The sequence below is a fragment of the Caloenas nicobarica genome, chromosome 1 (assembly GCF_036013445.1).
Source record: "Caloenas nicobarica isolate bCalNic1 chromosome 1, bCalNic1.hap1, whole genome shotgun sequence".
In the NCBI taxonomy this organism is placed as follows: domain Eukaryota; kingdom Metazoa; phylum Chordata; class Aves; order Columbiformes; family Columbidae; genus Caloenas; species Caloenas nicobarica.
The window spans coordinates 91,062,551-91,089,750 of record NC_088245.1 but is presented as its reverse complement, the minus strand read 5'-3'; the positions used below and the strand labels follow the sequence as shown (position 1 = coordinate 91,089,750).

Genomic DNA, 27,200 nt, shown 5'->3' with positions numbered 1-27,200 from the left:
CGAAGTTGGTGAAGGGTTTGGAGAGGAAGCCATATGAGGAGCAGCTAAAGTCACTTGGTTTGTTCAGCCTCCAGGAGACTGAGGGGAGACCTGATGGCGGCTACAGCTTCCTCACAAGGGGAGGAGGAGGGGCAGGCGCTGAGCTCTTCTCTTGAGTGACCCATGACAGAACCCAAGGGAATGGCAGGAAGATGTGCCAGGAGATGTTTAGGTTGGGCATCAGGAAAAGGTTCTTCCCCCAGAGGGTGGTGGAGCACTGGAACAGGCTCCCCAGGGAGGTGTCACGGCCCCAAGCCTGACAGTGTTCAAGAAGAGACTGGACAACACCCTCAGACACACGGAGTGAACTGTGGGTTGTCCTGTGCAGGGACAGGAGTTGGACTCAATGATCCTTGTGGGTCCCTTCCAATACAAGACAATCTAAGTAATTTTAGGTTGGTGCAGCAGACGTACAACCAGGCTGACTGAACTGCGCTACACAGCAAAAAACTACCAAAGCGTATTTCTAGGCACTGTGTCCAGCCTAAACAAGCTGCCCCCTCTCCAGACCCCAGTTGCTGTCATTACCTGAAGTGCCAGCTGGGTGTGAGATTTTCCCTGAACGTTTGTGCTCCACCAAACTGCCCGCGGCAGGAACAGGAGCTGCTGTGGACACAGAAACACACACAGAATCACAGAATGTTAGGGACTGGAAGGGCCACCCTTGGTGGTGTTTTTTATTGGGCTTTTTCTTCCCAAGAGGATTTATGTGACCCAGCGCTCCAGCAGCACACAGGCGCGGATAAAAACCACACAGGGACGCAGAGCATGACGGACTCGAACGCGGTTCGTACGCGTGCTCAGCCTGCGACGCCGGCCCGGCGTATCAGACAGGCGCCCCGGCACAGCTGACACAGGAACACGCAGAGCTGCCGGAGATGATGAGGTTCCCGAGCCGGGGCCCCGGGAGCGGCCCGGGCAGAAGCCAGGCCGGGCCGCGCCGGGCGGAGCCCTGCAGCACCCGCCACCCCCTCACCCCCGCCGGCGGCCGCCGGGCCGGTACGGCGGGCGTGGCCTCCCGTGGCGCACGGCCGCATCGCCGGAAGGGGCGGAGCTACTGCGGGCGGGGAGGCGGAGCAACGCCTCGACGGGGCGGGGATTGGTTGGGGACGGGGCGGCGGTTTCCTCGGCAACGGCGCAGGCGGCGGCGGTTGGGGGCGGCCGGGCCCGGCCGACTTCTCCCGGGCCGAGGTTGGTGCTGCGGCCGCGGGGAGGGCGGGAGCCGGAGCTGCGGGGTGCTGCCTGGGCCTGGCCTCCTGTGGGGTATCGTGGGCGAGAGCCGTGCCCCTACCCTGGGCGAGGGGACTCGCACCCGCCACCTTTGGTCGCCCTGTCCGGGGCGTGAGCGCCTGCTGCGAGGGGGGCTGCCGAGGGAGGCTCGGCGGCGGGCAGGGAAGCCCCGTCCTCCTGGCAGCGATGAGGAGCCCGGCTGCGATCCCGGCCGCCCGGGGGCTTCCCGGCTGTGGCCCGCGGCGCTGGTGGGGTCGTGCTGGGCCGTGGCTCCCCGGCCGTTCACCCCAAGTGCGGTGGGATTCGGGAGTCCTGAAAAAAAAAAAAAAAAAAAAAAAAGAAGAGAAACTGTAGCTAGAGTTTTAAATGATGCTAATCTGAAAGGGCCTCCTGTGGGTAGCTCGGACAGCCTTGGTATTTCAGCGTTTACGTTTGGGCGATCCACGTGAATTAAATGGACTTAAAGCAGGGGTGTTCAACTCATTTACCCCGGGGGCCACATCACCCTAGCGGTTGCCTTTTATATAAGGGTTTATAAATATCTAAATTTATACAGTCCTAAAATTGTATTCGGCCCTTTGAAGGCAACCGCCAGGCTGTTGTGGTGAAAACGAGTCGGACACCCCTGGCTTAGAGTGTGGTTCAGTTTGGAAGGGACCTCTGCAGGCCGCCTGCTCTGCTCAAAAACTCAAAGCCACGATATGTATTAATATATCACCCTCCGGATCGTCGCTTTCAGCTCAGCGTGCTGATAACTGGAGCGCGTTGCGATCTCTTGCTGAGCAGCCCCTGGAGAGAGGCGACCGTGCGTGCCCGGGCACCTCTCGGGGAGCATCCGCAGAGCTGTGCGGCTCGCCCAGGCCTGCTGCCTGGCAGCGGCTCCCCACTTCTCTAAACGCTTCACGTGACTGGTTTATCTTAGTTTTGCAGCCTGGGTACTCACGGCAAGTGTTAATCACTCATGCCTCGGACAGCCTTAGAGCTTTCTCGGTAAAGCTTTATGGAGTCTGATAACAAGTTCTTGGACAAAACTCTAATAATTTTAGAACATGTCTAGCGTATGGTATATAGCATTGTAGGCTAAATATCAGCTGTCAAAAAATTGAACCTGTGTCAGCTGTAGCTGCTGTAACTCTTCACAACTGAGGAAAAGAATTGGAGAAGAGGGGCAGGGCAAGAAGTCAAGGGTACATTTTTCCCCATTATATTCTTAAATAATGACTTTGCCAACTGTTATAAAAAAATTCCTACAAAAATGGCTGTAATTAAAATGTTTCTAGAACTGTTGTCAAAGAATGTGTATTTAGGCTTTGGGGTTTAAAAATAAAACCCTAGAAGTATCTTTTAAATGCTTGCATTTTCTCCTTTTCTATTTTAAGAGTACCTGTAAGGGCTTTTTTGACCTTATTGTCTAGAGTAGGGGTGTCAAACTCATTTTCACATTTTTTATATAGTCCTAAAATCACATTTGTCCCTTTGAAGGCAACTGTGAGGCTCATGTGGCCTCTGGTGAAAATGAGTTTGATACCACTGGTCTAGAGTATATAGATAAGGATCTTGATTGGACTAGAAAGTAATGTATTTTGGAGCAGGGTTTCGACAGGTTAATTTGATAATAAACAGTAAGCCTTTATCTGCTTTCAGAGTTGTATGTATAATAAAAAAGGAGTGGGGCATAAAACATGGAGCGTTAGAAGAAAAACATGGTTTTTTTTCTCTGAAGGAATTGCTGTAACTAATGTTTGGCCTGTTTTAATCTGGTGACAACTCTGTGTAGCTGTTACACACATAGGCACTCTGTAGATGGCTACCAGTCTTGAATCAAAATGCACTAGACAGAGATTTTAAAAGGATCTGTATTAAAAAATTTTTAAAATACATTGTAAACAATGGTGATGGCTTATGTGACTTAATTAAATTCAAAGATTTAAAAATTATTTCTAATAAAATGCAATTAATCATCCTTTTGTAATCAGTTAATGAAGAAGTGAAACCAAATATTTGTCATTGGTGTTTTTTCCTCTTCCTCATATTGCTGTGATTTTCTGGGGTACTTATGATCACAATCTGAGTTGTCCAGTGCTGTGTGTTTTTTCTTTATTAGGAGAAAAAACAGCCTTCACCACTCCACAGGATTCCTCTGGTGTTAATTAAATGCTTTCTTATTGAATGAATCACAAATATTTCAGCTGTCGGATTGCTGAAATTTTTTGTAGTGGAATTCACTCAGGACAGACAAGGGTTATCCTCTTTGCAAAGTGTGTTCAGCCAGGTACCACAAGGGAACACGTGGTTTAAGCTCCTTCGAATATGCCGCTGCCAGGTAACTTCAATCAGTGTCTGGGCAGGAGTAGGAGTTTGGCATCTACCTGATGTGTGGGTGAATGTTATGGTGTCTGATTTCATGTCCGTTGGATCTATTCTATTCAGTTTCTATTTGTAGTGAATTAGTTCCTAATTATACGCGTTAATATCAACAAAGCCTGTTAAATTAGAGTTTGAATTGAATTGACAGTGGGTACTTTATTTGCTTTGGGGTTCAGTAAATCATGTAGCAGGTGCTGAAGAAGGGAAATATTGTTTTGCTGTGTCATCTAAATTATGATGACTGACTGGACTACTGACAATTTGAAGCAAAATGTAATTGTCTTCCCTTTTTTTCAGTTTGGTGAAAGGTAAGGGGTTGCTGCAGTTATGCTCCTGTTTGGACTGCTCAGAATGATGGCAACGTTGCTACTCAGTGAATCAAGGACATTGCATTATATAGACAGGGCTATAAACGGCCAATCTACTTTTGTATCAAGGCCTCTTCGCCATAATCAGCTTACACTCCATTTGCTTAGTGTACCAAGGAAACCTGCTGTGACAGTGTTTGTATGGTGTCTTATTCACACTGTCCTTTTAAAAGTTTAAGGACTGCTTAGCCACATGCCCACCTACTGTGCTAGAGCTACTGTACATGTCGAGCTTTTTCAACGGCTATTTTCTTCTCTGATTTTCTGAACAACAGGTGATCACTGTGTACTTGAGCCAGAATTATGGGATTGTTTGACAAGCTAGCAGGATGGCTTGGGCTGAAGAAAAAGGAAGTTCACGTTTTGTGCCTTGGCTTGGACAATAGCGGCAAAACAACTATCATAAATAAACTTAAACCTTCAAATGTAAGTAGCCTATTTAGTACACTGTTGATGTTTTTACTGCAGAGTTGATGTTTGTTTAAACTAGTTTTGCATGCTGTTGTACTAAATGTTACTATGGAAAAGATATGAAGAGCTTTTTGATTTAGTACAGTTAAACAAATCTATTTTAAGAGTTTCCAACTAACTAAAACTAAATGTAAGCACCCACGTGCATATTATGAAAACACTTCCCAAAAAAACACTGTCAATGTGGCACGTTTTTTCTAAGATCACCTAATAAGGAAGGGTTTATGATGGCTGATACCAGGATCTGAAACAGTTTTCGTAAGTCACTTAAATAATTGCTACAGGATTGCAGTTACAAGTGATGTGTCAAACATTTGGGATTAATACAGTTGTATAGAAATTTGTACTTGTCTACATTTATCATGTTTATTTTAATCTCTTCCTGAAAAATAGTAAGTATATAATAAATAATAAAATAGGAAATAATGTGAAGATGCACACAGTGGTGACTTAAGCATTTTTAAAGCAGAATACCTTTAAAAGTTACATACTTACAGTTCATTCATCCAGTGAAAAGTGTTTTAGGACACTAAGAGTGCATAGCATTCTGAGCAAAATCTAAAGCAGGATTACCTTGTTTCTAGATATGTTTATGGAATAGAAATAGATTAATTTTGGTAGGCAGGTGCAAAACCAGAGGCTTGTGCTTCTTGGTCATATGCATCTTTTGCATAAGGACACAGCTTTTGTTTTTTAATTTCCATTGAACTTTTCCTGAAGAGTACCACTGGACATTGTTTAAAAAATGTAACATGATAAAGAGTCTGCTACTCTTCCATTCCTGGCAATTATTCTTCCGCTGAAAACTAAGTAGATTTATAAAGAAAGACTATGAAGTGCTTACTATCTGCTGCCAATCATTTTGGGGAAATGCTAAAATTTGTACCAGGCAAATGATGTATTTATGTAATTTTCGAGACCTTTATCGTATGAGGGTTTTTATGTCATGCCTTAAACTCTAGTTAGGAATCCTTTAGTGCTTAACACAGACTTCAAGATTTATCACAATAATAGGTATCAGAGAAGGTCCCAAAGGAATCACACAAGTAGAATAAATAGAACTTGTTGGCTTTACTGTAAATTGTATAATGAGAATTTACTTCTGAATGTTTTTATTTAATGTGATTCTTTAGGAGGGTACCTTTGCATACAACTCATGTAAGTCCTATCCTTGCAGGACATGACATTCTCTAATGTGCAACAGATGTCATGAGATCAGAATTGATGGATTCGTTTTTAGTAAGTTCAATGGACAGATGATTTTGGGCTCTAGATCAACCCAGTCTTCTTAAGAAGAACTGCAACTTTGCCTTGGGAGCAATGTATTAGATGTCTGGCAAGAACAAGAGTTTTTCCATCTGTTTGCAGTTGTTTCTTCTGGGCTTGATAAATCCATTTGAAATAAACGTTAAAGAAATAACACCTCTTCTACTCTGCACAAATTTTCCCTTGGTGACAGGAACTGCTGGCTGAACTGTTTATGATGGTGGAATGCCCTTTTCATAATGAAGCTGCAGGTGAACAAGCTAAGCTTGCTTCAGAAGTATGCAAGGAGTCAACTGCTTATAGTTTTTTTTAATAAGAGGCTCTAGAAAGTCTGTAAAAGGATTGCATGTCACTTTCCCAGACAGCTCAAAGGAATGTGACCTTTCTCCCTGCTCAGTATCAATGCTTCTTAAAGGAGCTATTCTGTTGTACCAACTGAGCTGGTAGGTTCCTTGGCTAGCTCAGCAGTAAACCTGGTTATCAGACTGACTGATCCGTTAATAATGCTTTATGTTTTGGCTATTCCTCTGTGGTAAATGGTGATTTCTTCCAGTGGTCTGGTAGTTTGGATAGAGTTATGCTTAGGCCATTGAGTAATGTCTGCTGTATAATTCTCAAACAGGCTCCTCCAGCCTGTGGACAGAAGCTAGGGGTATGGCCAATCTAATATTTTGATAGAAGTATACCCTCTTTTATCTAAGAGGCTTGGGGTATTGTGCAGGCTTGTTTGGGTTCACATTGTGATTTCCAAAGTGCACAAATATTGTGAACTTTGACCTCAGTCATAATCTTCAAGCTATTATCTTCCATCTTAACCTGTGTCCTTTTTATTTCATAGGTAATATCCACACATACTAATAATAGTAAACAGAGACTAACGTAAAGGGTAGAGTCTAACTCTTAAGGCTAAAATGTCTTCAATGCATTCACTGTATTTCCTAGAAAATACAAAACCTTGATGTTTTGAATTACTGTGCTTTTCTAGGAACTTTTCTAATATAAAGCATCTGAATTTGTAGAAAGTCTTTGTGTTGCACAGTTTGGCGAAAAATAGATCTGTAATGTATTCCTGTTTCAAATATATTTCAGTATTTACATTTTCTAACTTGATTGTAAAATTTGTGCTTTCCTTTAAAGGCTCAGACTCAGGACATCGTTCCAACAATAGGATTCAGTATAGAGAAGTTCAAAACATCGAGGTAGTAGTTTCTTTCATTTTCTCCATTTAGCAGTAGTAATTAATATACAATAGTTGGAATTAATTACCTCTTTCACTTGGATGTATAATGTGTGGTGGTATAATGACATGACATGCTGTTTGCTCAAATGCTGTAGTACCTAGGAGTCCTAATCGTGATCCAGGACTGACAGTGTTAGCATATATTCTGTATATTTTGTGCTGCTATAAAACTATGTTTGTGAACAAACACACAAGCCCAACACAAATCATACACAAAAAACCCCCCAACACAAAACAAAAAAACCCCACAGTTTTGCAGTAGTGTGCATAAGCATCTTATTTCTGTCTGTTAAGAATTTTTAGAATAGAGTGCTGTTACAGACTTGAGGAGAGACATTTGGTTAGATGGTAACCTATATTCCGTTAAGCACTCTCACTGGAGGAAGTCTGAAGAGATTGCAGTCTAATCTCATTAAATGAAAGATGGTGCCTACAATCATAGCAATGTAAAGATGGCAGGGGCAAAGGTCAGGAAAAGGAGGAAGAAATCGTTGTTTGAATGAAGGTTAAGATTGAAGAATGTCGTGAGAGGAAGATATTTCAAGGAGGTAACATTAGATGCTATTTTATTATTCTGTAACCTTCACAACGTGTTTTTAATGGGTGCAGTCAGTCTTCAAAACATGCAGCATGCCCCACTGGATGACAAGAGGTCTGTAACAAAATGGTTTCTTCCTTGAGCTGACATGTGGGATTGATAAGTTTCATATTTTTATAGGAGGCTCAACAACCGTATTTTGTCTCAGTAAAGCACATAAGACAGGTTTAGGATTTGGCTGTGTGAGAATGTAAATCTATTTATATTGCTTTCTTTTATTCTGATCCTGTAGTAAGAGAGAAGACCTGCAAATACACCATGTAGAATGACTAAAAACCAAAAAAACCAACTCCAAAACTGTATTCATCTACTACTACAATCAAAACATTGTTTGGGGCTGCTACTAACTTTATACATGGCAGAGCAGCTGGTCTAGAACCGGATGATGCCTGGATATAGAGCTGAAAGGATGTTTGGAGAGCTTCCTTCTCCTAACCTCCTGATTTTGGAATGGCTTCTACTCGGGGAGCTATTTGGAACTACTCAAATCAGGAAAGCCTAATACGGAATTCAGTGTTGCCTCTGTAGACATTTCAGGAGTGGATCAGAATTTTTCATAATGTTCTTTAAGTTGACTTGCTGTATTTAGCATTTGGGTGAAATCTCAGAGTTGCAAAGACTACCCTTTGTAGCTCCGTCATCTGAGGTAACCTGTTACAAGAGTGTGATTTTTTTTTCCGAAGGTAGAATTATGGGGATTTGGGGGGTTTTTTTAAGCCTTTTATTTTGCACACAGAAGCCTTTGGATGCTATTGGTGCCTGTCTAGGGACAGAGTTTAAGACAGGCTATGGTTTTTAAGTAGTGGCTCATCTGAATTTCATTTATTCAACATTATAAACAATATTCAATACTAACATGATAAAAACAGAGGCTGAATGGGAGCTTATTTTGTATTTGATTTAACTTTTCATAATTGGTTTAGTTCTTTTATTCAGAGAAAAAACACATTTTCCATTGTGAAATATTTCTATAAGACTGCAAAACTGGGTAGATGAGTAACTGGAGTTCCTTTGGGAATCTTTTTCAGTTGATTAGGATCCAAGTTGATCTATTGTTGGTTTTTTGGTTGGTTGGTTTTCTTCTGTCAGGGTAGCAAAGAAAACAGTCTGGGTTTGGATTTTTTCTTTGTTTCTGTGCCTCATACAGTTCTTTTCTTTGCAGTTTGTCTTTCACAGTGTTTGATATGTCAGGTCAAGGGAGATACAGAAACCTCTGGGAACATTACTACAAGTAAGCCTATCACTTATTTTAAAGCATTGTTGTTCATATTAGCTGTTGTGTATGTTATTTAAACAAAAGTATGATAGTATCTAGTGGTTAGAAATGATTCAGAGAAGACTTACACCTGGTGTTTGACAGAAGGTCATTCTGGATAAATACAACTTTTCTTTCCGTTCTAAAAAATGAAAATTTTTATATTTTGTTAATCAGCATACTTTTGGGGTCTCGTTGACTCAAAGATTGAGGGAGCATACTGGAGATGGGATTTAAATGTTGAAAACAGAAAAAACCAATCCTCTAAGAGAGGACAAAGATGAGTTAAGTTTCCTATTTTTCTATTCTTCTGTAGGTAAGTGACTTCCGTAGGAAAGTGCCAAAAGATACTGGCTGATGGCTGAGATTTTTAGAGGCGAGGGAAATTAACCTCCAAGAGTAAGGCACATGTAACTAAGAATTTGACCAAGTATTCTTAGATATTATTAAGCAGGATATTCACTGTACTTCATAACACTATGGTAGTGCCTTATTGGTAATAGGCACAATTTTCTGTTTTTCTAGCTTCTAATGAAATGTGAATCTTCATTTAGATTTTCTCATTGTTATTCTGTAATACCCGATGCTGATCTAAATAAGGTGACCTGTAGTAAACCACACAGAAGTAGCTTGGAGAAATAGAACAGAGAAATTCTGAATATTATAATATTGATCAAATATTAGTATTTAATGTGATAGAGCTTAAAGTAGTCTTTAACTGAGGATTAACACTTTATCTCCTTTCTGTGCAAAATGTTTTAGCAATTTGAAAACTTGTTATGTGGGTAGGAGATCTTCGTTTTTAAAGAGTGTTACACTTATGTCTCCCAAAATTTTTGGATTTCAATAACTGATGCCCTTAGGCTGCTCTCAGAATGCTAGCCGAGTGCTTCATAATTAAATAATTTTTCTGACTGCTGTGTTTAACACAGTAACTTATCCCTTGTGTGGCATAAACTGGTTTTTTTCCTCTTAACAGTAAGAGGAGTTTCTTAGGTGATGCTGAGAGAGAAATATGTGGTTGTATCCACCTCTGTTCCTGATCTGGTACAGTAGTCATGTATTTAAGATTAACTTCTAAGAATAATATAAAAATAATAGTGCACTGTTCATTTTATAAAGTTAAGGAAGATACAATTTTGCAAGAATTGCAAAATGGCAATCCAATCTGATAAACTATCTGTGTCTAAGTAATTGCTTGAGAGTACTTGAAGTACTTTTCTTTTGTTTGAAACTATTTTCTAGGATGTCCTCAAAGTACACTTGTCTTAAATGTAAAATTATGTTGTGTCCCTGTTACTGTTACTTGTTTTTGAAGTTATTTTTGATAGTAAATACATGCTGGGACTCTTGATTCCTCTAGGAAAACAAACAAACAAACAAAACACACCCACACAAAAAACACCACGAAACCCATATGCTCCTGAAAAATACTTAAGCATTCTCAGTTAATATGGAAAAGCTTTATTTGCTGTTAAAGTTCTTCTGTGCTCCAGAAAAGAATGGGCCTTCTCATGCAATCTTAGGCTGGTCGAGTTATTTCTGGGTTTCAGTAGGTCTAGGACTGTTTCTTATCAAAATACGAAGGTAGATGGTGCTAGAGGGCGAAGAATGTATCTGTGTAATGGTGTCTCAGAGAAACCTAAAACGAAGGAGAACTGAATACTGCATTAAAATGTAAACTAACAATACTTTTTGTGGGTGTTTATAAATGTTCATCTGAATTGGTCAGACTCTATTTTTCTTTCAAATAAGTTTCAATAAATGGAACATCAAGTAATAAAATATCACTAATATCCTGAAATAGGAGTTGGACAGCATGTATACATGTTATGACTGTGGTCATATGGCTAGCAAATATTATTAATGATTTGAAATAGTTGAAAGTTTTTACCTGTTTTTCAAAACAAAAGATCCTGTTTATGCAGAGTTTTATAGAAGTTAAATTAATCTGCATATGCCTATTTGTTAAACAGCTGTGGACACAGTTTTTTTCTAAAATGGTAACTGACCTTTCTCTAAATAAACTTGGTTTAGTGTAGGAAATAAATAATTTCTACAAAAACCTGTCTGTCTGACCGCACTGTCAGAATAGCAGTTGGTTACATTTTCAAAGTTCATTTTTCAGCCTCAGTAGAGAAATGAAGCTTTTCTGAAGGGTCTCTGTAGGTGGAACCTTGTATAAGTCATGCAGCTAACAACCTCATGTCTCAAAAAAAAAAAAAAAAAGAAATGCAGGTTACCAAAAGGTTGAATTTCAGAAATAAGACTGGATTCAAATGTTAATGGTAAATAACAACAACAAAAATTAGAGGGGAAAAAATCAGTTTTGTTTGCTTTTTTTTGGTGTTTCTTCTGAAGCCTTTTCTTAATGACAGTTTAAGAGAACCTATAATTTGCCTCTTTGCTCTTTTTATGTTATGCAGAGAAGGCCAAGCCATTATTTTTGTCATTGATAGCAGTGACAAATTAAGAATGGTTGTGGCCAAAGAAGAACTTGACACCCTTCTGAATCATCCAGGTGAGGAGGTTTTTTTCCCCTTCCGTCTCCATATTTGTTATGTTGTCTTAAGGAAAGCCCTTCTTATCCGACACATTCTGCATTCTGAGTACTTTACAAATATTTTAGCCATTCATGAATACCAGAACAACAATAATCTTCAGTTAGTTCAGGGGTTTTTTTAATGCCGATTCACATTTACAAACTGATCATACTTCAGTTGCCTACCAAGACTTGGACTGGTCTCTTGTTAATCAATATAGATCACAAGTTGCATTGTTTGAGGAAAAATAGACTTGGACACTTTGGAAGCTGGAGACACTCTATGTAATGACAAACACATACCCAAAGTATCTCCCTGTCTGTTTTTGTCCATTAAGGCAGCTAATTCCTGTAGCATAGCTTTTAATTTCTTTTCTTCGTCTCTGTTATATTTTTTTCTTGTCATTGCACTTCATAAATAAGTATGGATAGTTATACCAGTCAGTTCCAATTGCCTATGAAAGGATACATGGGGTGGAAGAGAATATGAGACGATTCATGATTGTGGGGTTAGGTTTAGGGTGTTTGTTTTGGGTTTTTTTACATGAGGGGACACGTTTTAAATTAAGTTCTGAGATGAGTCAATACTTTGCTTCTTTGCTCTTCCATATAGCCAGCATTATTGGAATCTTTTTGTAAGCAATTTTGACTTTGATTTTGAGCACTTTAGTTAGTTGCTCTGACTAACCAGACTATAAAACTACATGCATGAAATTTAGAAGTGAAATAATCCTGTATTTTCTTATTTATTTATTAAGCTGGTAGAGCCTTAACTTAAGGGCTCCCCATGCTGAAAGTAAGAAATGAGAAGGTGACTTGAATTTCTAACCCATAAAAGGGGCAATTATGTTACTAGGTTTTTATCTTCCATGCAGACTGCATATAATAGATTAGTTCTTCAACCAAAAAGCTGTAGCTGAGTGTATGTGAGCTGGCTGGGCCCTCTTTATTCCATGTTCAAGGGTATGGGCCACTTCAAATGCAGATGGTGAAAAGACAGTCCTGCAAAGGTCAAAGGGGAGGATGAGCTGAACCAGAGGCTGCAGATGGATTATATAGAAGCCAGGGAACTTTGTACCAAAGCAGGTATTAACCGCAGCAGTAAAAGGTGATTCCATTGGTAAAATGGAAACTACGTAGGACCAAGGTGGGAGGTAAACCCTGCTGTACTAAGTTACTGGTTATTAGAAGGCAAAAGAGTGAAAATGTCAAGACTGAGGAGATGCAAGATTAGGTGGAACTTTTCATGTAGGCATTAATAGGTTATTAATGCCAATCTAGCAGGTCAGTGCTGTTCAGTTGTTGATGTGTTTGTGTTTTCTAGTTTTGAGAGATCATGGCTGTGGCCACCTAGTACATTCCCTAGAACCAGGAAAGGGCAGGTTTGTATTTCTGATTTGAGGGAGCTTAGCTCAAATGCAGCAAGAGTGTTCTGTTTTATTGCTTTGGATTTTGATAGGTCACGTCTAAGAGAACCAAAGAGAATAACAAGTTCTTCTAGTGGTAATGTTTGATAAAAGTAGCTGTTACCCAAAACAATTTATAACTGGTTTACTGTATCTTTACTATATTTTCATTTGTATTACTATTCTGCTTTTCTTCCTGCATACCCTACTTTCTCCCCATCTGTGCTTCTGCCTTTGTGAGCCTCCTAGACTGGTTTAAATTTACATGTTTACTTAAGGTTTAAATGGATGCAGGATAACAACCTTGAATCAACTCCTGTCTCTGAAAATCTTAGCAATCCTTCAGTAAAACAGTTCCCTCTCTTTTTCTCAGAATTTGCCTGAGGTTTCCTGGTGAAAGGGAATGTGTAAGGTGAATCATCAATGGGGTTAGAAGTTATACTATCTGGGACAGTTTTGTGAATCAGAACTATAAATTATTTTTACTTATGTAGTGGACAATGCACTCTACAAATAAGGGCTTGTTTAATGATCACTGTTATCATGCTATTTTTTTAGCAAAATTCATTCTTCAGCATCTTGCAAGATGATAGTCTATAGATTACTTGTTTAGATATTGACTTTTGGGTCACTTGACCTCCAGCACATGCTTCTAAAATAAAATTAAATTTCTAGAAATTTGAATTATTTGTATAAAATTACGCATCATGCATTTCTAGTGTTTGGTTGATTTTTTTTTTTAATGTGGTATAACTATTTGCAACTAGGAAATATTAACTTTCCATTAATAACGACAAAAAACATAGCAGGGGGAAATACTGCATAATAGGAAATAACATCATAAGGTAGGAAATAATCTAAATATCTCCAACCATTGGTTTATTTAGCAAACATCTTTAAATATACATTTATGAGTCTGTGTGGGTAGGTTGTGCCCCTTTTTAATTGCTTTAAAAAAACACTGAAAATTCCTTTATTAACTTGGCTCTTTGCATATGTGATGTCAACTAATTTTTGTGGTTTTAATGTATTCATAACCTGCAACCTGTGGGTAGCAAAGTTCATTGAATTATACTATAGATTAGTGTAGAAGTTTCAGTCAGGACAGAAAAGCTATTCAACTATGGAATCGAAAGAGAGTTTTAATTACATTCTTCTCTTGCATTTTGAGGCCTTTGATTTGTGTTAGAGGATGTCAGAGTAAAACACAGCTCCAGATAGAGTAAATCGTTGTGAAAATTGTCAGCATTTCGGTGAGCACTCATGATCTCTGAGTAGGGGTGGCAATAGTGTTATCTGCACTGATTTTGTGGAAATGTTCAATAGAGGATTTGAATAGAACACTACTGAGAAGATTTGAACCACTTCAGCATTGACAGTTTTGGAGGTTTTTTTGTTTTTTTCCTCCCTCTAGCAGGGGCCAGGTAGCTTATATTTGAAGCTCTTAAATAAATACTTGGTTTATTTCCTCTGTGAAATAAGCTTTTGTTTTTACTATTTTAAGAAGAGCCTGTATAACAATTTTCATCATAGGAGGGTTTTAAGTTCTTTTCCTATCAGGAATTGATTGATAGACTCAATTCTAGATTTTCTCTAATCCTGTAACTCACCCTTTGTTTAAATAATGCGAAAAATTCTTAGAGCTGGTAATTTTTCAGGAGCTCTACATCTGCGAGGCTGAAGAGAATGTACTTGGTTTCCTTCCCAATGACTTGCTAGTCCTTGTGGTAATTAGAGAGGCTTATGCTTTTACATGTACTTGGTTTTGTCTGTAGTTCTCACTGCTAGCTGAGAAGAGCTTCTGGAAAAGAAGTCTTTGTTCAAACGAAGGTAGGATAAGGGATGTCCAGGCCTGTGCTTTTTTTTTTTCCTATTTTATGAATTCATGGATGCTCTCCAGGATACTAAAGGATACTAAAGGATAATTCAGACTACCTTATGCAACTGCTGTTGTGAAGATATGAACACAAATCATTTTTCTGTGTTTTATACATCCAGTCTTCAGTAAGCAGAGATGTTTAGTATTTGTAGGCAGTTGTTTGCTCTCCTGTTCCTCAGCTTCAGCAGCAATATATACCTACAGCTTTAAATGTATGTATAAGGTTAGTGGTAGAGGGGGTGGAAGATCCCAAAGCCTGCCAGAAATTTTGAGTGTTCTTGAAGCATGAACCAGAGGCCACATAACCCAACAGTCTGCATCTTGGTAGGATACAACCTTCAGAGAAGTGCAGTTACAGGTGAGCAAACTATATTCTTGTATTGTTTGTAGCTTATTACCTGCAGAGATTAATAAGTGTTGCATGATGTCATGATAGTTTTACTTCTGCTCATGCCTAGATGTTAAACACCGTCGACTGCCCATTCTCTTCTTTGCTAACAAGATGGACCTCAGAGATGCAATATCATCTGTGAAAGTATCTCAGTTATTGTCATTAGAAAACATCAAAGACAAGCCCTGGCATATCTGGTAAATTTCCCTTTTTATTTCTACCCTTTTATTGGTATTAATTTCTACATTCAGATTTTAGTTCTGTCATGCCACTAAATATTATATAACAAACTAGATCAGATAAAATGCTGTGATACCACATGTTGAAACAGTAGTACCATTACAATACTTGCTATGAAACTTGTCTTAAAGACACAGTGCATTCATGTAGACTATGATTTGAAAATTTTCAGAATAGAACTATTACCCAAATAATTAAATGGAGGACTTGCAGTGAAATCAGAAAGCAGCTTTCTTATCAGAAGAATAGCTGCTGTTATTTTTTTCTGGGAAACTGAGTAGAATTGTTATCAAAGTTCTTCTGCTAGTGTCTTGCAGGTTTCAGAATATCAACAATAAAACCTTTAGAATTTTTTCTACTCTGCAGATACTTTAGTAAACTACTGTTGAAAGACCTCTTAGTAAACTGTTCTTGTGTGAACTCAGAGTGACACTGTACTCTCATTGTACCATGTGATATTTGAGGGGGTTTTTTAGTTATGGGAGTTAGTGTCTGTCCTTCTGAAGGATGTATGTTTTCATCTCCTCAGATATTATAAATAAATGTGAAAGCAACAGCTAAATGCTGCTGAAAACCACAATTTTCATTTTAGGCCTTTTAACATTAAACCTGATTACCAGGATGTTGTTTTGGGCTCACTGCTTTTTGTCTCAGAAATTACACCGATGAATTGCCAAGCTACTTGGAAGATAATTTTATAGCTAGCCTCAGTAACAGTCCACATTCACTGTGGTGCTAGTTTTTGTAAGCTGCGCAATGAGGGGCCTTTAAACAGTTACACCCCTGTGATTCAAAGGGTAGATTTACGCTGTTCCCAGTGTAGCTTGATGTTTATATATATTAACCAACACTCCTAGGCTGGCTGTTGCCATGAACTATGTATGCACTATACCTTCTTCCTCCAGTACTCCCAACATCCTCACTGTATACAGGAACTGAGTGGATGGAGGAAAGGTGCTGCTTCATTGCTGTTGTTGTAAATAGTAGACATATCTTTTATACCATTGTCTGAGGAGGGAGTTAGATATCTAACTGGAGGTGCTGCAGAACAACGTGGCTGCCTTGTGTCGGAGCTCTTCGATAATGCCTCATGTTCTAGGGATGATTCCTCTAACTTGAAACTGGAAATAAAATAGATCATATCTTGAAATGGTGTTTCCACATTGGGAAGATATCTAGAATATGTCATTTGAGAAGCAGCCTTCTCCATGTGAAGAAAACTGTACTTGATGCTACTCTGTAATTCTGTAAATTACAGGTATAGCAATGACTCCACTAAAACTGGTATTTTCACAATGTTTTCATAACTTGGTTTGTTTCTTTCAGTGCCAGCGATGCTCTTAAAGGTGAAGGATTACAAGAAGGTGTGGATTGGCTCCAAGGTATATCATATGTAATTCTCTTGCTCTATTTCATCCTGTTAAACTTTTTCATTTTATAAGGTTTTTCCCTTATTATTTCCTTTGTTTTCTTTCTGTCCAATTCTGCTGTCAGATCAAATTACACAGTGAGTACTAATGCTCTGTCTCGTATTTGCCTTTCATTTACCTCCTTAATGTACACAAAAAGACCATGTCAGTTTCTCTGACAAAAGTGTGTGCTATGAAATGTTAATGCATACCCTTGCAAACAGTGGAACAGCATTTCTTGTAGACAATAACAATACCAGGTGCTTCTGAACTTCAGTTTATTATTGTGGTAGTTCAGTTTTTTCTTTAATTTATTCTTCCTGTCCTGTCTGAGTTTTACATATCTTAATGTTATGTCTCAGGAAATGGTAAATAAGCAGGCTAGAAAAATAAGCAAAGTACACAGACAAATCCACTAGTTTTGATTATTCAGTTCTTTAATCTAGAGCCAAAATAAGAACAGCTTACATTATAATGATCATAGCATACACAGACATTCTCAGCTACATAAAAAGTATCAGATCCAGCTTAGATGATGTTTTACATATACAGTTTTAATTACAAACTTGGTATGGATGCTGTATATCCTTCTGTTGTATGTTTGTAAAGATCTGGTCTCTTTCCTCCTCCTGTATACTGCTAAATGTATAGAATCACTAGTGACACGTGGTATTGTTTTGGCAGACTCATCCTAATTTTAGCTCCCTAATTTATGTTGCTTACATTGTGAGTGTATTAGGTAGCGTAGTAGAGTCAGAACCTGCAAGACAGTGTCTCTGTCCTGGGGCATTCTGTGCTGTGGCAGCCGCACGATGTCAGCGATGCTCCAGGGGAGGTGCTGCTGATCGCATTTCCTTCAAAATGCAGCTAAATTATATATCTCCACTTATCTGTGGATACCAGACTGTCCTTTTCAATTAGAATCCTTACTGCTCATTAGAAAGAGATGGCTTATTTTGCCATGTTATTATAGGCTACAGAAACATTTGGTCATGTTTTCTGAGGAAGGGATACTAGCCAATAATTTATCTTTACAAAGAGATTTACTACCCTACAGAAGAAAAGCAGTACATCCTCCACCATCCTATCATAGAGACAGATTCCAAATCACATATTACTTCCTAGTTTCAGGCATTGTTCTGATTTGGTAATATTTTGCTGTGATTTTCTGCTTGTCTTTGAGAAACCTTCTAAGTTTTGACCCAAATTTTGAGTTGATGGTTTTGTACGTAGCTTCAAGCTACTTAAAAGGATCTCAAATGCTTGTCTAATTATTTTCTGACAAAATATTGAAGCTGTATATGTAGATTTTTAAGCACGGTAAGCAGGTGCTTCTGTTCTCACTCACATAGCTCCTCATAGCTATTCACTTCTCATGGGTTGTTAAACTTTTTAATTTTCTGAGCTGAAATTCTTTATCGATAGGCTTTACTTAAAAGAATTTCCTTTAACTCCCTGGCTCAGTGTCCTCAGAAGCTTAAGAGGGGTTGGGTTTAAACGGTTGTTTAAATTGCGCATGCAGTTTGGCAATTATACTTTTATTGGGTGAAGACTGATATTTCAAGGAATTTTTTATTGTGATTCTCCTGATCATTCCCAGAGCACTTGAGGGCAAAAACTGGAACAAGTCTTGAAGTTATAGTGGTCCCTAAATCACAGTCTGTGGGTGCCATAAAATTCAGTGAAGGAAATGACACCTGGTTAATGAATGCAGGGTTCTTCTTGTCAACAGCCATGCTTCCCTATCTACCTTTTGCAGACCCATTACAGGTAGTTCACAGGTTTGAGGAGAGAGGGGCAGGAGGTTTTGCCTTTTTTCCCTAGAGAAGGCCAAGTTTGCATATTTCCCCATTTTGTAATGGGTTACTATTGAAACCAACACATCTTCAGTAGGGTAAAACTAACCTGTCTCAAAACAGTCTAAACTGAGCTCACATGCCCTATTAGTGGGGGAAACTGTGCTGATTTCCACAATTTGCAATGGGGATGCAGTATATTTATGCTAACTAAGGCAATTTTTGAAGTGAATTTAGAAGTGGCAATCGGGTAGCAGTGTGGAGAAGTGTGGCTGCTGATAGCAAAGTTTTCATGAGAGTTATTAAAAAACAAACTTTAAATCCCTTGCTGTTGGGGAGTTAGTTCATGTTTACTTATATGGAAGCCGAAGTGTGTGGAAGGAATCGAAATATGTATTTCATAACTTCCAGGCCTTATTCTCATCAAAGTTGCCTTATAAGCCTGAAAAAGATGAAAACCTAATTATGTGGAAGAGTCTTCCCATTTAATTAGCAACATTCAGGGAAAGCAACTTGGCTTGTGGAGGAACTTCAGAAGTGGATGAGAGAGCAAGTTGAAAACAGCTCTCTAACTGCACTGTCCTCCATTATTGTAACCACTAAAATATCTATGGGTGTAGTTCTGTAACCTGGACATGCTGGGTTATGTTTTCAAAAAGCAAATACAGCAAGAATTAATCTAATTTATGTTAAGACTGTTTCTTTTTATTAACAGATCAGATCCAAGCAACGAAGACGTGAGATATAAATAAAACATGGATGGCATTCTTTTACAAACTTTGTCAGTAGGTGTATGAGTTCCTTGGAAAGAAAGAATGATTTAAAGAAAATGAATGGTTCAGCTAAAATACACCGTGTTAATTTGTGTCCTTTTAGTATCTCTTCCAAGAAAACTGAATGTAGACAACATAGCACTTCGGGTATGCACATCGATGAATTAAATTGAATCTTATGACCGGAGAGCATATTTTTAAAAAGAATTTTTGTTAACAATAAACATCGGCATTCATTTGAGTTTTAGGGCATAACTAGCCATCAGGAAATGCCCCTCTGTTTTTTGGAGGACACCTTTTGACCAAATGGGAATATTTATTTTCCTGAGAAGGAATAATCAGCACTTCCTGAAATACAGCTGCATGAGATACCTACTGATTTTAGGTGCCCATTTTTAGGTATTTCTGCAATTTTTTAATTGTAAATTTTGACGTTGGGTTTTTAGTAACCATCTACAACAGGCTACTAGAAGCATATTTTGACTTTAGAGAATTCAAATATTCAGTGTATTTGTTACAGATGACTGCAGATGTTTTTAAGGAACTGCTTTTAATGAAATGTTATTAATTGTTTTTGTGATATGCCATGGTTATATTTGCATTCCCATCAATAAAACTTCAAATGCACAACATGCCATGGTTTGGGTTTTTTTAACTTAAATAAGTTCACTGATGGTCTTTACATCTTAAGAGATTTTTGTTTTCCTGTTAGTTTCATTTGGAATTTATCCATTTTCCAATGGAAATAGCACCGTATACTGTAATAAAATGGTATCTCTTTTGCCAAGCTTTTTTTTTATTTGCATATATTTGTTACACTTTCTAATAAACTAGGCTGTTCTTCCAGATATTTGAGGAACATATGATTGAAAGTTATATTTTGGAAACACAGTTAAAAGACAGTTCACTAATTTACTAGATCATTAATATGAAATGTGTCTTACACCTCTGTTTATAAAAACTGGTTTACTGTCAAGAGTAATTTTTAATAAACTTTCTGACTTGAAAGATGTACCATAGGTAACAAATTAAGCCAATGCCAAGAACTTTATTTGTGTCATGCCACCTCTTCCCCTTTAATCCCTTCTCCCTTATCCAAGAAACAAGCAGACTGGCACTGGGAACTCTGAAGACTATTTAACTGAGTGATTAGCTGATTCCTGTGGGAGATGTAATATGTACGTCTTCCAAAAGCTCTTTTTCCTCCCTTATTAGCATATAAACCACACAGATGTTCTGTAAGCGTGCCTTCTAGGGCTCACTTAATAGAGGAATATTTGGAGCCAAGGGACCCGCCTGAAGTGGTAGAACAGTTTAATGTACTTTCAGTTATTATTAAACAGTTAAAATTAACTCCAATGCCTTGCTAGAGGGAATGAAGTCTTACTGTAAAAAATCTTTATTACAGGATGCCATAATTCTGACAGATCAGTTTGTCATGAAAGTATTCATCTTTCATGTCTCTTTCTGTGACACTTTTGGCCCTGTGTCAACTCTGAATCTCAATATCTATACAAAAGTAAAATCATAAATAATTCTGAAATGTTTTTCTAACTGAATTATGGGGCAGATAATTTTCTGATTTACCTTGCATTGGATAATGTGGTAACAAAAATAATACTGGAAACAAATTTTGCTGAGTGTAAGTATTTCATAATTTTTATTCACTTATACGGCTTATTTAAATGAAATATTTAATTTTAAGTTGGTATTATTTTTTTTCTACCAAAGAAAATCTTTTACAAAAAAAAGTTTTTACATAAAGCCTATCTGCATTTCTGACTTTCTTAAATAATCTGGACCTTGATGGCTTTATGATTATTTTTGTTTGTTTATGTTGGACTAGCGAAGTACTATGTTTACCTTATGGATTGCATTTACTACAATGGGAAGCTGTTTGAACCTGCTGCTTTGTTCTTCCACCCACAAATCTGAGGAAAGTACCATATTGTTTTTTACTTTTTTGCTTTCTGATGTGGTTAGTAAGACCTTTTTGAAAACAGCAGTTAGTTATGTTGATTACTGTTCCCCTTCTTTTTTTGTTTTGTTTGTTTTACTGCTTTTCTTCAGGAGCTCTCTGCTCGTCTCCTACCAGGACGCTGGGCTGGATGGAGACCTGTTGGAAGGTGTGGGAATGGGGACAGCCCTGTTTGATTTTTTTTTTTTTTTTCTTTCTCCATTGTTGCTTCAGCCATTACTTGTCTCTCACTAGTAGAACATTTGCAATTGTTCTTTGAACATAAAACTGCTGCAGAGATGTCTTCATGTTCACTCCTCGCCCCCATGGTTCGCAGGCATTGGTCCATAACATACACAGTTGCTACAGCCTTGAGCTGCTCTAATAATGTTGAATTTGGTACAAAGATCACATATTGCACAAAAGCCTCATGCATCTGTGCAAAAAGGCTGCTTTGGAGTCCTTTTCTGAGGGCTCAGTGGCTGCTGGTCTTCAATTCTGTTCTCCCATTACATTTAGGATGTTAAAATAATTAGAGTAACAAGTTCTACCTGGATGCTTCAAGATAATTTGCATGTATGAGTTCATTGCACTTTAAAAGCAAAGCAGACAAGTGCTTTTGGAGGTTTAAATGACGCTTGCAGAATATTCCCTTTTTCTCCATGTTGCTGTAGGTGTGTGCATTAAATTGGGAACTTGATAGGCAACGGAGTGACTGAAAGAGACGCAGAGTCTGGTCTTGACAACCCACTGCCTGGGGAAGTGGTTGTCACCATCCCTGGAGGTGTTTGAGACACGTAGATGAAGTTCTTAGGGAAATGGTTAGAGGTGGACCTGGCAGTGTTAGGTTAATGGTTGGACTCTATCATCTTAAAGGTCTTTTCCAACCTAAATGATTTTATGATTCTATGAACGTTATGTGTTGTTGCTTCTGTGCACTAAGCACACTGCATTCCTATGTATTTATGAATTTCCTTAAAATATGCCTGGTAATGCGTAAGACTTTAGCATTTTCAGTGCAAATCCGAGGCAATCACTCTCACATACAAAGTACTGCCTTCTACATCTCTTCTTTACAAATGGGGGCTATCAGGTAAATGTGTGAATCTCCATTCTTTCTAGCCTTGCGTCTCTGGTACTTGAGACATGAGTTCATGGGAACTTTGTGTCTAAGCTCTGAGTACTTGCAGGTGTGCTGAGAGCCTCCATGGCCTGAACACTCCTGGGCAATTTTCTCTTAAGCAAGTGCAGTTCTAATTTTAATCTCAGCCCTCTAACTACTATGTGCTTGTTCTTTTTTATTTACTAATAAGAAAGATAAAATGCTATGAAAGACTAGACATAACAGCTCAGCTGCATTGCATAGTTGTCTACAGGACGGCACTCTGATGTGGAATGGGAATGTTGCGTTTCAGTGCTTCCTTAAAACAGCCATGCAACCCTCTGTCTCTGAAAGCAGCTCATCCCTTAGAAGCTCTAACTAGGAAATAAGATTTTGCTAGTAATAAGAAATAAAATTAACGGTGATTCAGCATCCTTAAAAGCAAACACTTATGCCAAGGAATACAGTTCAGTCTTAAGGGTTTGGTGGTTTGGTTTGGTTTGGTTTGGGTTTTATTTGTTCGTTTGTTTGTTTTGTTTTTTGTTTTTGTTTTTTTTTTAAATTTTACTTGTTTGGGAAATCACTTTCCTTATGCTGAATTTCTGTCAGCCATCTCTATAATTCTTTCTGGTTTGCCTTATTTCTGTTTCACAGAAAACCTTACAAATCTTGCTCATAAACTTTCTGGCTGCTCCTTTTAACTTTTGCTGAGTACTCTGATAGTGAAACTTTGCTGCTCCCTCCACTGTTGTTTCTTGTGAGAAACAAAATAGCTAATGAGAGAAGGTCACAGAAGACTAGAATAAAAAAGCAAAAAAGGGGACTACTGAGAAAAGGCTTCAACTCTTCTCTTTCAGAAAGCTCAGGAAAGTTTGCTTTGAAAGGTTAACTTCATATGCCCTGATTTTTTTAATTATTATTGTTGCACAGCCCATGCTTGAGTGCTTAAATTGTAAAATGCACTGTTACTATGCAAAAGTAATATTATGTGTTCTAGCTAATTAGAATTTAGGACTTATAATGCTGCCTCATAACAAATGCCAAATTTTTTTAGTAATATTCTGTAACCATGCTTCAGTTCTGAGGCTCTGTAGCTCCTGCCACAGTAAGTTACATCATGAAAGCATCTGTGTTGGTGTGAACCAGCACTTTGTAATTAACTTACTAGTGTTAAATCAGTTGGATTGCTGCTTAATTGGTTGAATACTTCTAGCCATATGAAGTTCTTATTCTCAGAAGTACAGTACATATGTGGTAAGGTACTGTTCTCTTTGGTGGATGCTAGGATCTCCCCAACGAATCAGCCATGTTTATTTTTTCCACTTTTCTAATGATAGCAGGAAACACACTCCCACTAAACTTTTTCAAAATCAATCCTTAAAATGAAAGCTAGGCTTTTAATGTCTCTTGTCTTATGTCCTACAAATTGTTTATCAGAAGATGAACTTAATTGTAGTACAATCATATTACTTGGTCACTGACTCACAGGGGGGTGTAAGTTAATTCTCTGTGATTCAGGGGTCACCTTTGAAGATGAGGTTATCTTGTTTAGTAAAAGAAGTGTAAATTTAGAAACTTCGTGTCAGGCAGGTTTTTTTAAATACAACTTTGTCTTCGGACATCAGTAAGTAGATTGTAGGCCTACCAAGATGTTTATTTGACCCAATTTAGTTTGCTGAAGAGTTGCCTAACAGGTCTCAGTAAAGAGAAGAAATCGAGGAAATTGGGACATGTGGAAGAAGCTTGTTTGGGCTGAAGTAGAGTCATGCTAGTGCTAACAAATATTAAAGAAGCCCAAGCCTCTCGAGGCTGAATGAAGTAACTGTTAAATGATGGAAGTGGATGCCTGGCAATACAGGTTCCCTAGTAAGGACAGCGGCCCCATCAAACTGCTGTTGTAGAGCACGATAGTTGGTGCTGAGGACCCGATGTCTCCACTCATTCTGAGTTTCCTTCAGCTGGGCTCTTTTCTGCTCCCCCCCAGACTAAGGGCCTCTTAATTGATGGAGCACATTGGGCACACTCTGAGCTTTCCAGTGTAGTTTCATCCCTAAAGAAGTCAGGTTTGCATACTCCCAGCCTACTTTGTGATGGAAACAAAAGCACTGTCAGTGAGTATGATCTTTAAAGTACCCTTGTGACCTGAACTAACATGCTAGTGTGGGCATGCCTATACAAACTTAAGAGGGACACAATCCCAAAGTTTTAAAACCATGGAGTTGAAACCATATAAAAGAATAACAGAACTTGGCAAGAGGTCCCTGGACACTGAGGTTCCCCAGGAATATTTCCAGTGAAGTATCTAGTAAATATACAAATTTACAGTATGGTCCAGTCAGAACTGGGAAAGTTTATTCCACGGATCAAAGATAAACCATTAGACAGGGATTAAGTGGTAACACTTCCAATTTAGAGGAAATGGCATAATGTGAGTTGTGAAAAATAGGCAGTCATGAGTAAAAAGAATTAATATTGGCTGTCAGGCATTGGTGCTGTTTCTGGCATTGTCTGTATGATCACACAGGTTCAATGGTGTTACTAGGGAAAAACTTTGCATTTTTTTTTTTTTACTTAAAATCTCACTCTGCAGGTAAATCTCTGTATGCTTTAATCTTATCCACCAACATTTATTAGCATAAACTGACTAGGGAAAACAGTGTCTAAAAATTGAAGTAACAAGTAAGAAATAGATTCAATGAACCAGAAGGTCTATGTTTTTTTCAATGATAACATTATTCCAATTTTTTCCATTATTTCTTATTATATCAATGAATTACATAGAAGAAACTTGGTCCAAATTTAACATCTTTGTATGCGACGTGATTTTGGCCACCAGTTACATTCCTGCTTTAGAGTAGTAAGGATAGATGAAGGGTTTCTTCTCAAGGGTAGAATATTTCTGCTGGGAAAGCTGCTGCTTTTCTCTTGTATAACTTCCCCCTTGCCCCCACCCCTTTTGTTAGGGGACCTCTTACATTCTTAAGATAGTTTTCAAAGGGAAAGTGTTACCCTGTTTTGAGGTGCCTAGAACCCATGGATAATTGTTAGGTTTTAAGTTTTCTGCTGAGGTTTAAATGAAGAGCAAGTTAATGCTCTAAAAAAATTTTGGCAGCAGTTTCAAAGCAGGCTGAATTGATCTGTAAACTAATCCAATCTAGTGGTTAGAAGGTATTGCTACTTACTAAAATTAAGGTTCGAGCCTATTTCTTTAATTGGTACTATTATAAAATAAGAACAATAAATTTTATATTCAAAAACAATTGCAGAATAGCCACTTCAGTGCTGATTTAGCAATATTAGCATATGTACAGACCTTCCGTGTTGTAGCATTACAGTTTCTGGAAATTAATAGACACATTTCCAAAATCAACTAATTTAAGTTGTAGAAATATTTTTTAGTATCAAATTTTGTTTTCACTCATTTCATAACTGTTCAAGTGCTACTTAGTTCTCTGTCTACTCTGATATGTCATGCAATCATTCAAAAAAGGATAAAAAAACCCTTTAATGGGTACTAAGTGCCATGCTTTCCTCAAGGTGACTGTTCTGCCATCATTTAAGGTAATGGATTATAATAAATAAGTCCTTGATTTATGCAGGATGCAAAATATCTATGTGCTTTCTTCAAGGCCGTAGCAACACCTAAGTTGTTAAGTGAATGACAGTTGATATGATGTTGGCATAATACTGAACAGGAGCAGTTTGATCAGTTCCTAATATAAAGAAACGTTTACAGCTTTATTCAGGGAATTGATTTAATGAAGAGATAATGTGAACCTTTTTTTTTTCAGCAGCAGTTCAGCACACCCTGAACAAAATTTGAAAACACTGCACACTAAGTGCATCCTATGTAATGCTGCCTTCCATTGTGGGGAAACCCCTTTAGTCTTATTACTCATATTTTATTGGACTAAAGCTGTGCATTACATCCAGAAAATATTTCTAAAGAACAGCATCAGATAAAACGACTGAGTTCCAGGCTTATATCCCCATTAGCACACATTTCCTTATGATGGCGTTTATTCTACTGGAAAATATTTTCTTCTCTGACTTCAATAACAATGAGTGCTTGACTGAGGAAACCTATGGTTTATTCAGAATTTTTATTCTTGGGTATTAAGAGAAATCTTCTTTCCCCTACGAAAGGTTCTGTTGTGTTGGGCTTTAAAAAAAGGGAGAGGGCAGGGTGCTGTTGCACTGTTACTTATCCAGCTAACTAGGCATAGTCTGATTAACAGTCACTTGCATTCCTACAAACTTAGGCTTTAATATTTCTTTCTTACCTATTTTCTGTATGGTATACATACTGTTTACTGTTATGTGAAACTTGTATGCCAAGAATTAGACTATTTTTCCATTTGTTCTGTAATAAGATTGAAGTATTTTCTGCCTGTTTGGAATAACTTACAGATATAATTTGTATACATAAGAAAAGGTCGTGTTGTGTTTTTGTTTTTGTGGGGTTTTTTTCTGTTTTTAATTTCTTTCTGGAAGCTTAAATGGAGAGGAAAACAAGTTGTTCCATGAAACCAGATGGGATTCTGCAACATTTTCAGCCAAAAGCTCTTATGATCCTGTTTGGCTCAAATCTGTAAGAATTCTGTCTGTTAGAGACTGGTGTACTTACAGTCATTTTTACATATAGAATTTTTTGCGGTGTATTTCTCTGGACATTGAAGATAATTTTTCCTTTTGGAATATACCAATACATGTGTTTGAGATGAATGTGGTAAGGGTTTACTTTTTGGATATACATATATACATATATATATAATAATTTTCAAATGTTTTGAATAATGTTTTAAAAAGGGCTCAGGTCACTGGGTTAAAAAATATTCTGTGTTGTGAAATCCAGCAGGAGAGACAAAGGG

At 38.1% G+C, this 27,200-nt stretch overlaps 1 protein-coding gene across 6 annotated transcripts; it reads left to right on the top strand.

Moving 5' to 3' along the window:
- The first annotated feature begins 1,153 nt into the window (after positions 1 to 1,153).
- On the top strand, positions 1,154 to 19,872 carry ARL6 (ADP ribosylation factor like GTPase 6). Of its 6 annotated transcripts, none has more exons than XM_065645453.1 (8): positions 1,154 to 1,230; positions 4,280 to 4,430; positions 6,879 to 6,940; positions 8,742 to 8,810; positions 11,261 to 11,355; positions 15,120 to 15,249; positions 16,619 to 16,674; positions 19,213 to 19,872. In XM_065645453.1, exons 2-8 carry the CDS (start codon positions 4,308 to 4,310, stop codon positions 19,236 to 19,238), a joined length of 561 nt encoding a protein of 186 aa, XP_065501525.1. In that variant the 5' UTR covers positions 1,154 to 1,230; positions 4,280 to 4,307; the 3' UTR covers positions 19,239 to 19,872. The 6 variants fall into 6 exon arrangements, with proteins under 6 accessions (XP_065501525.1, XP_065501499.1, XP_065501508.1 ...); XM_065645427.1 differs by having other exon boundaries at positions 6,879 to 6,943; XM_065645436.1 differs by lacking the exon at positions 1,154 to 1,230 and adding an exon at positions 2,346 to 2,456 and having other exon boundaries at positions 6,879 to 6,943.
- Positions 19,873 to 27,200: the final 7,328 nt, after the last annotated feature.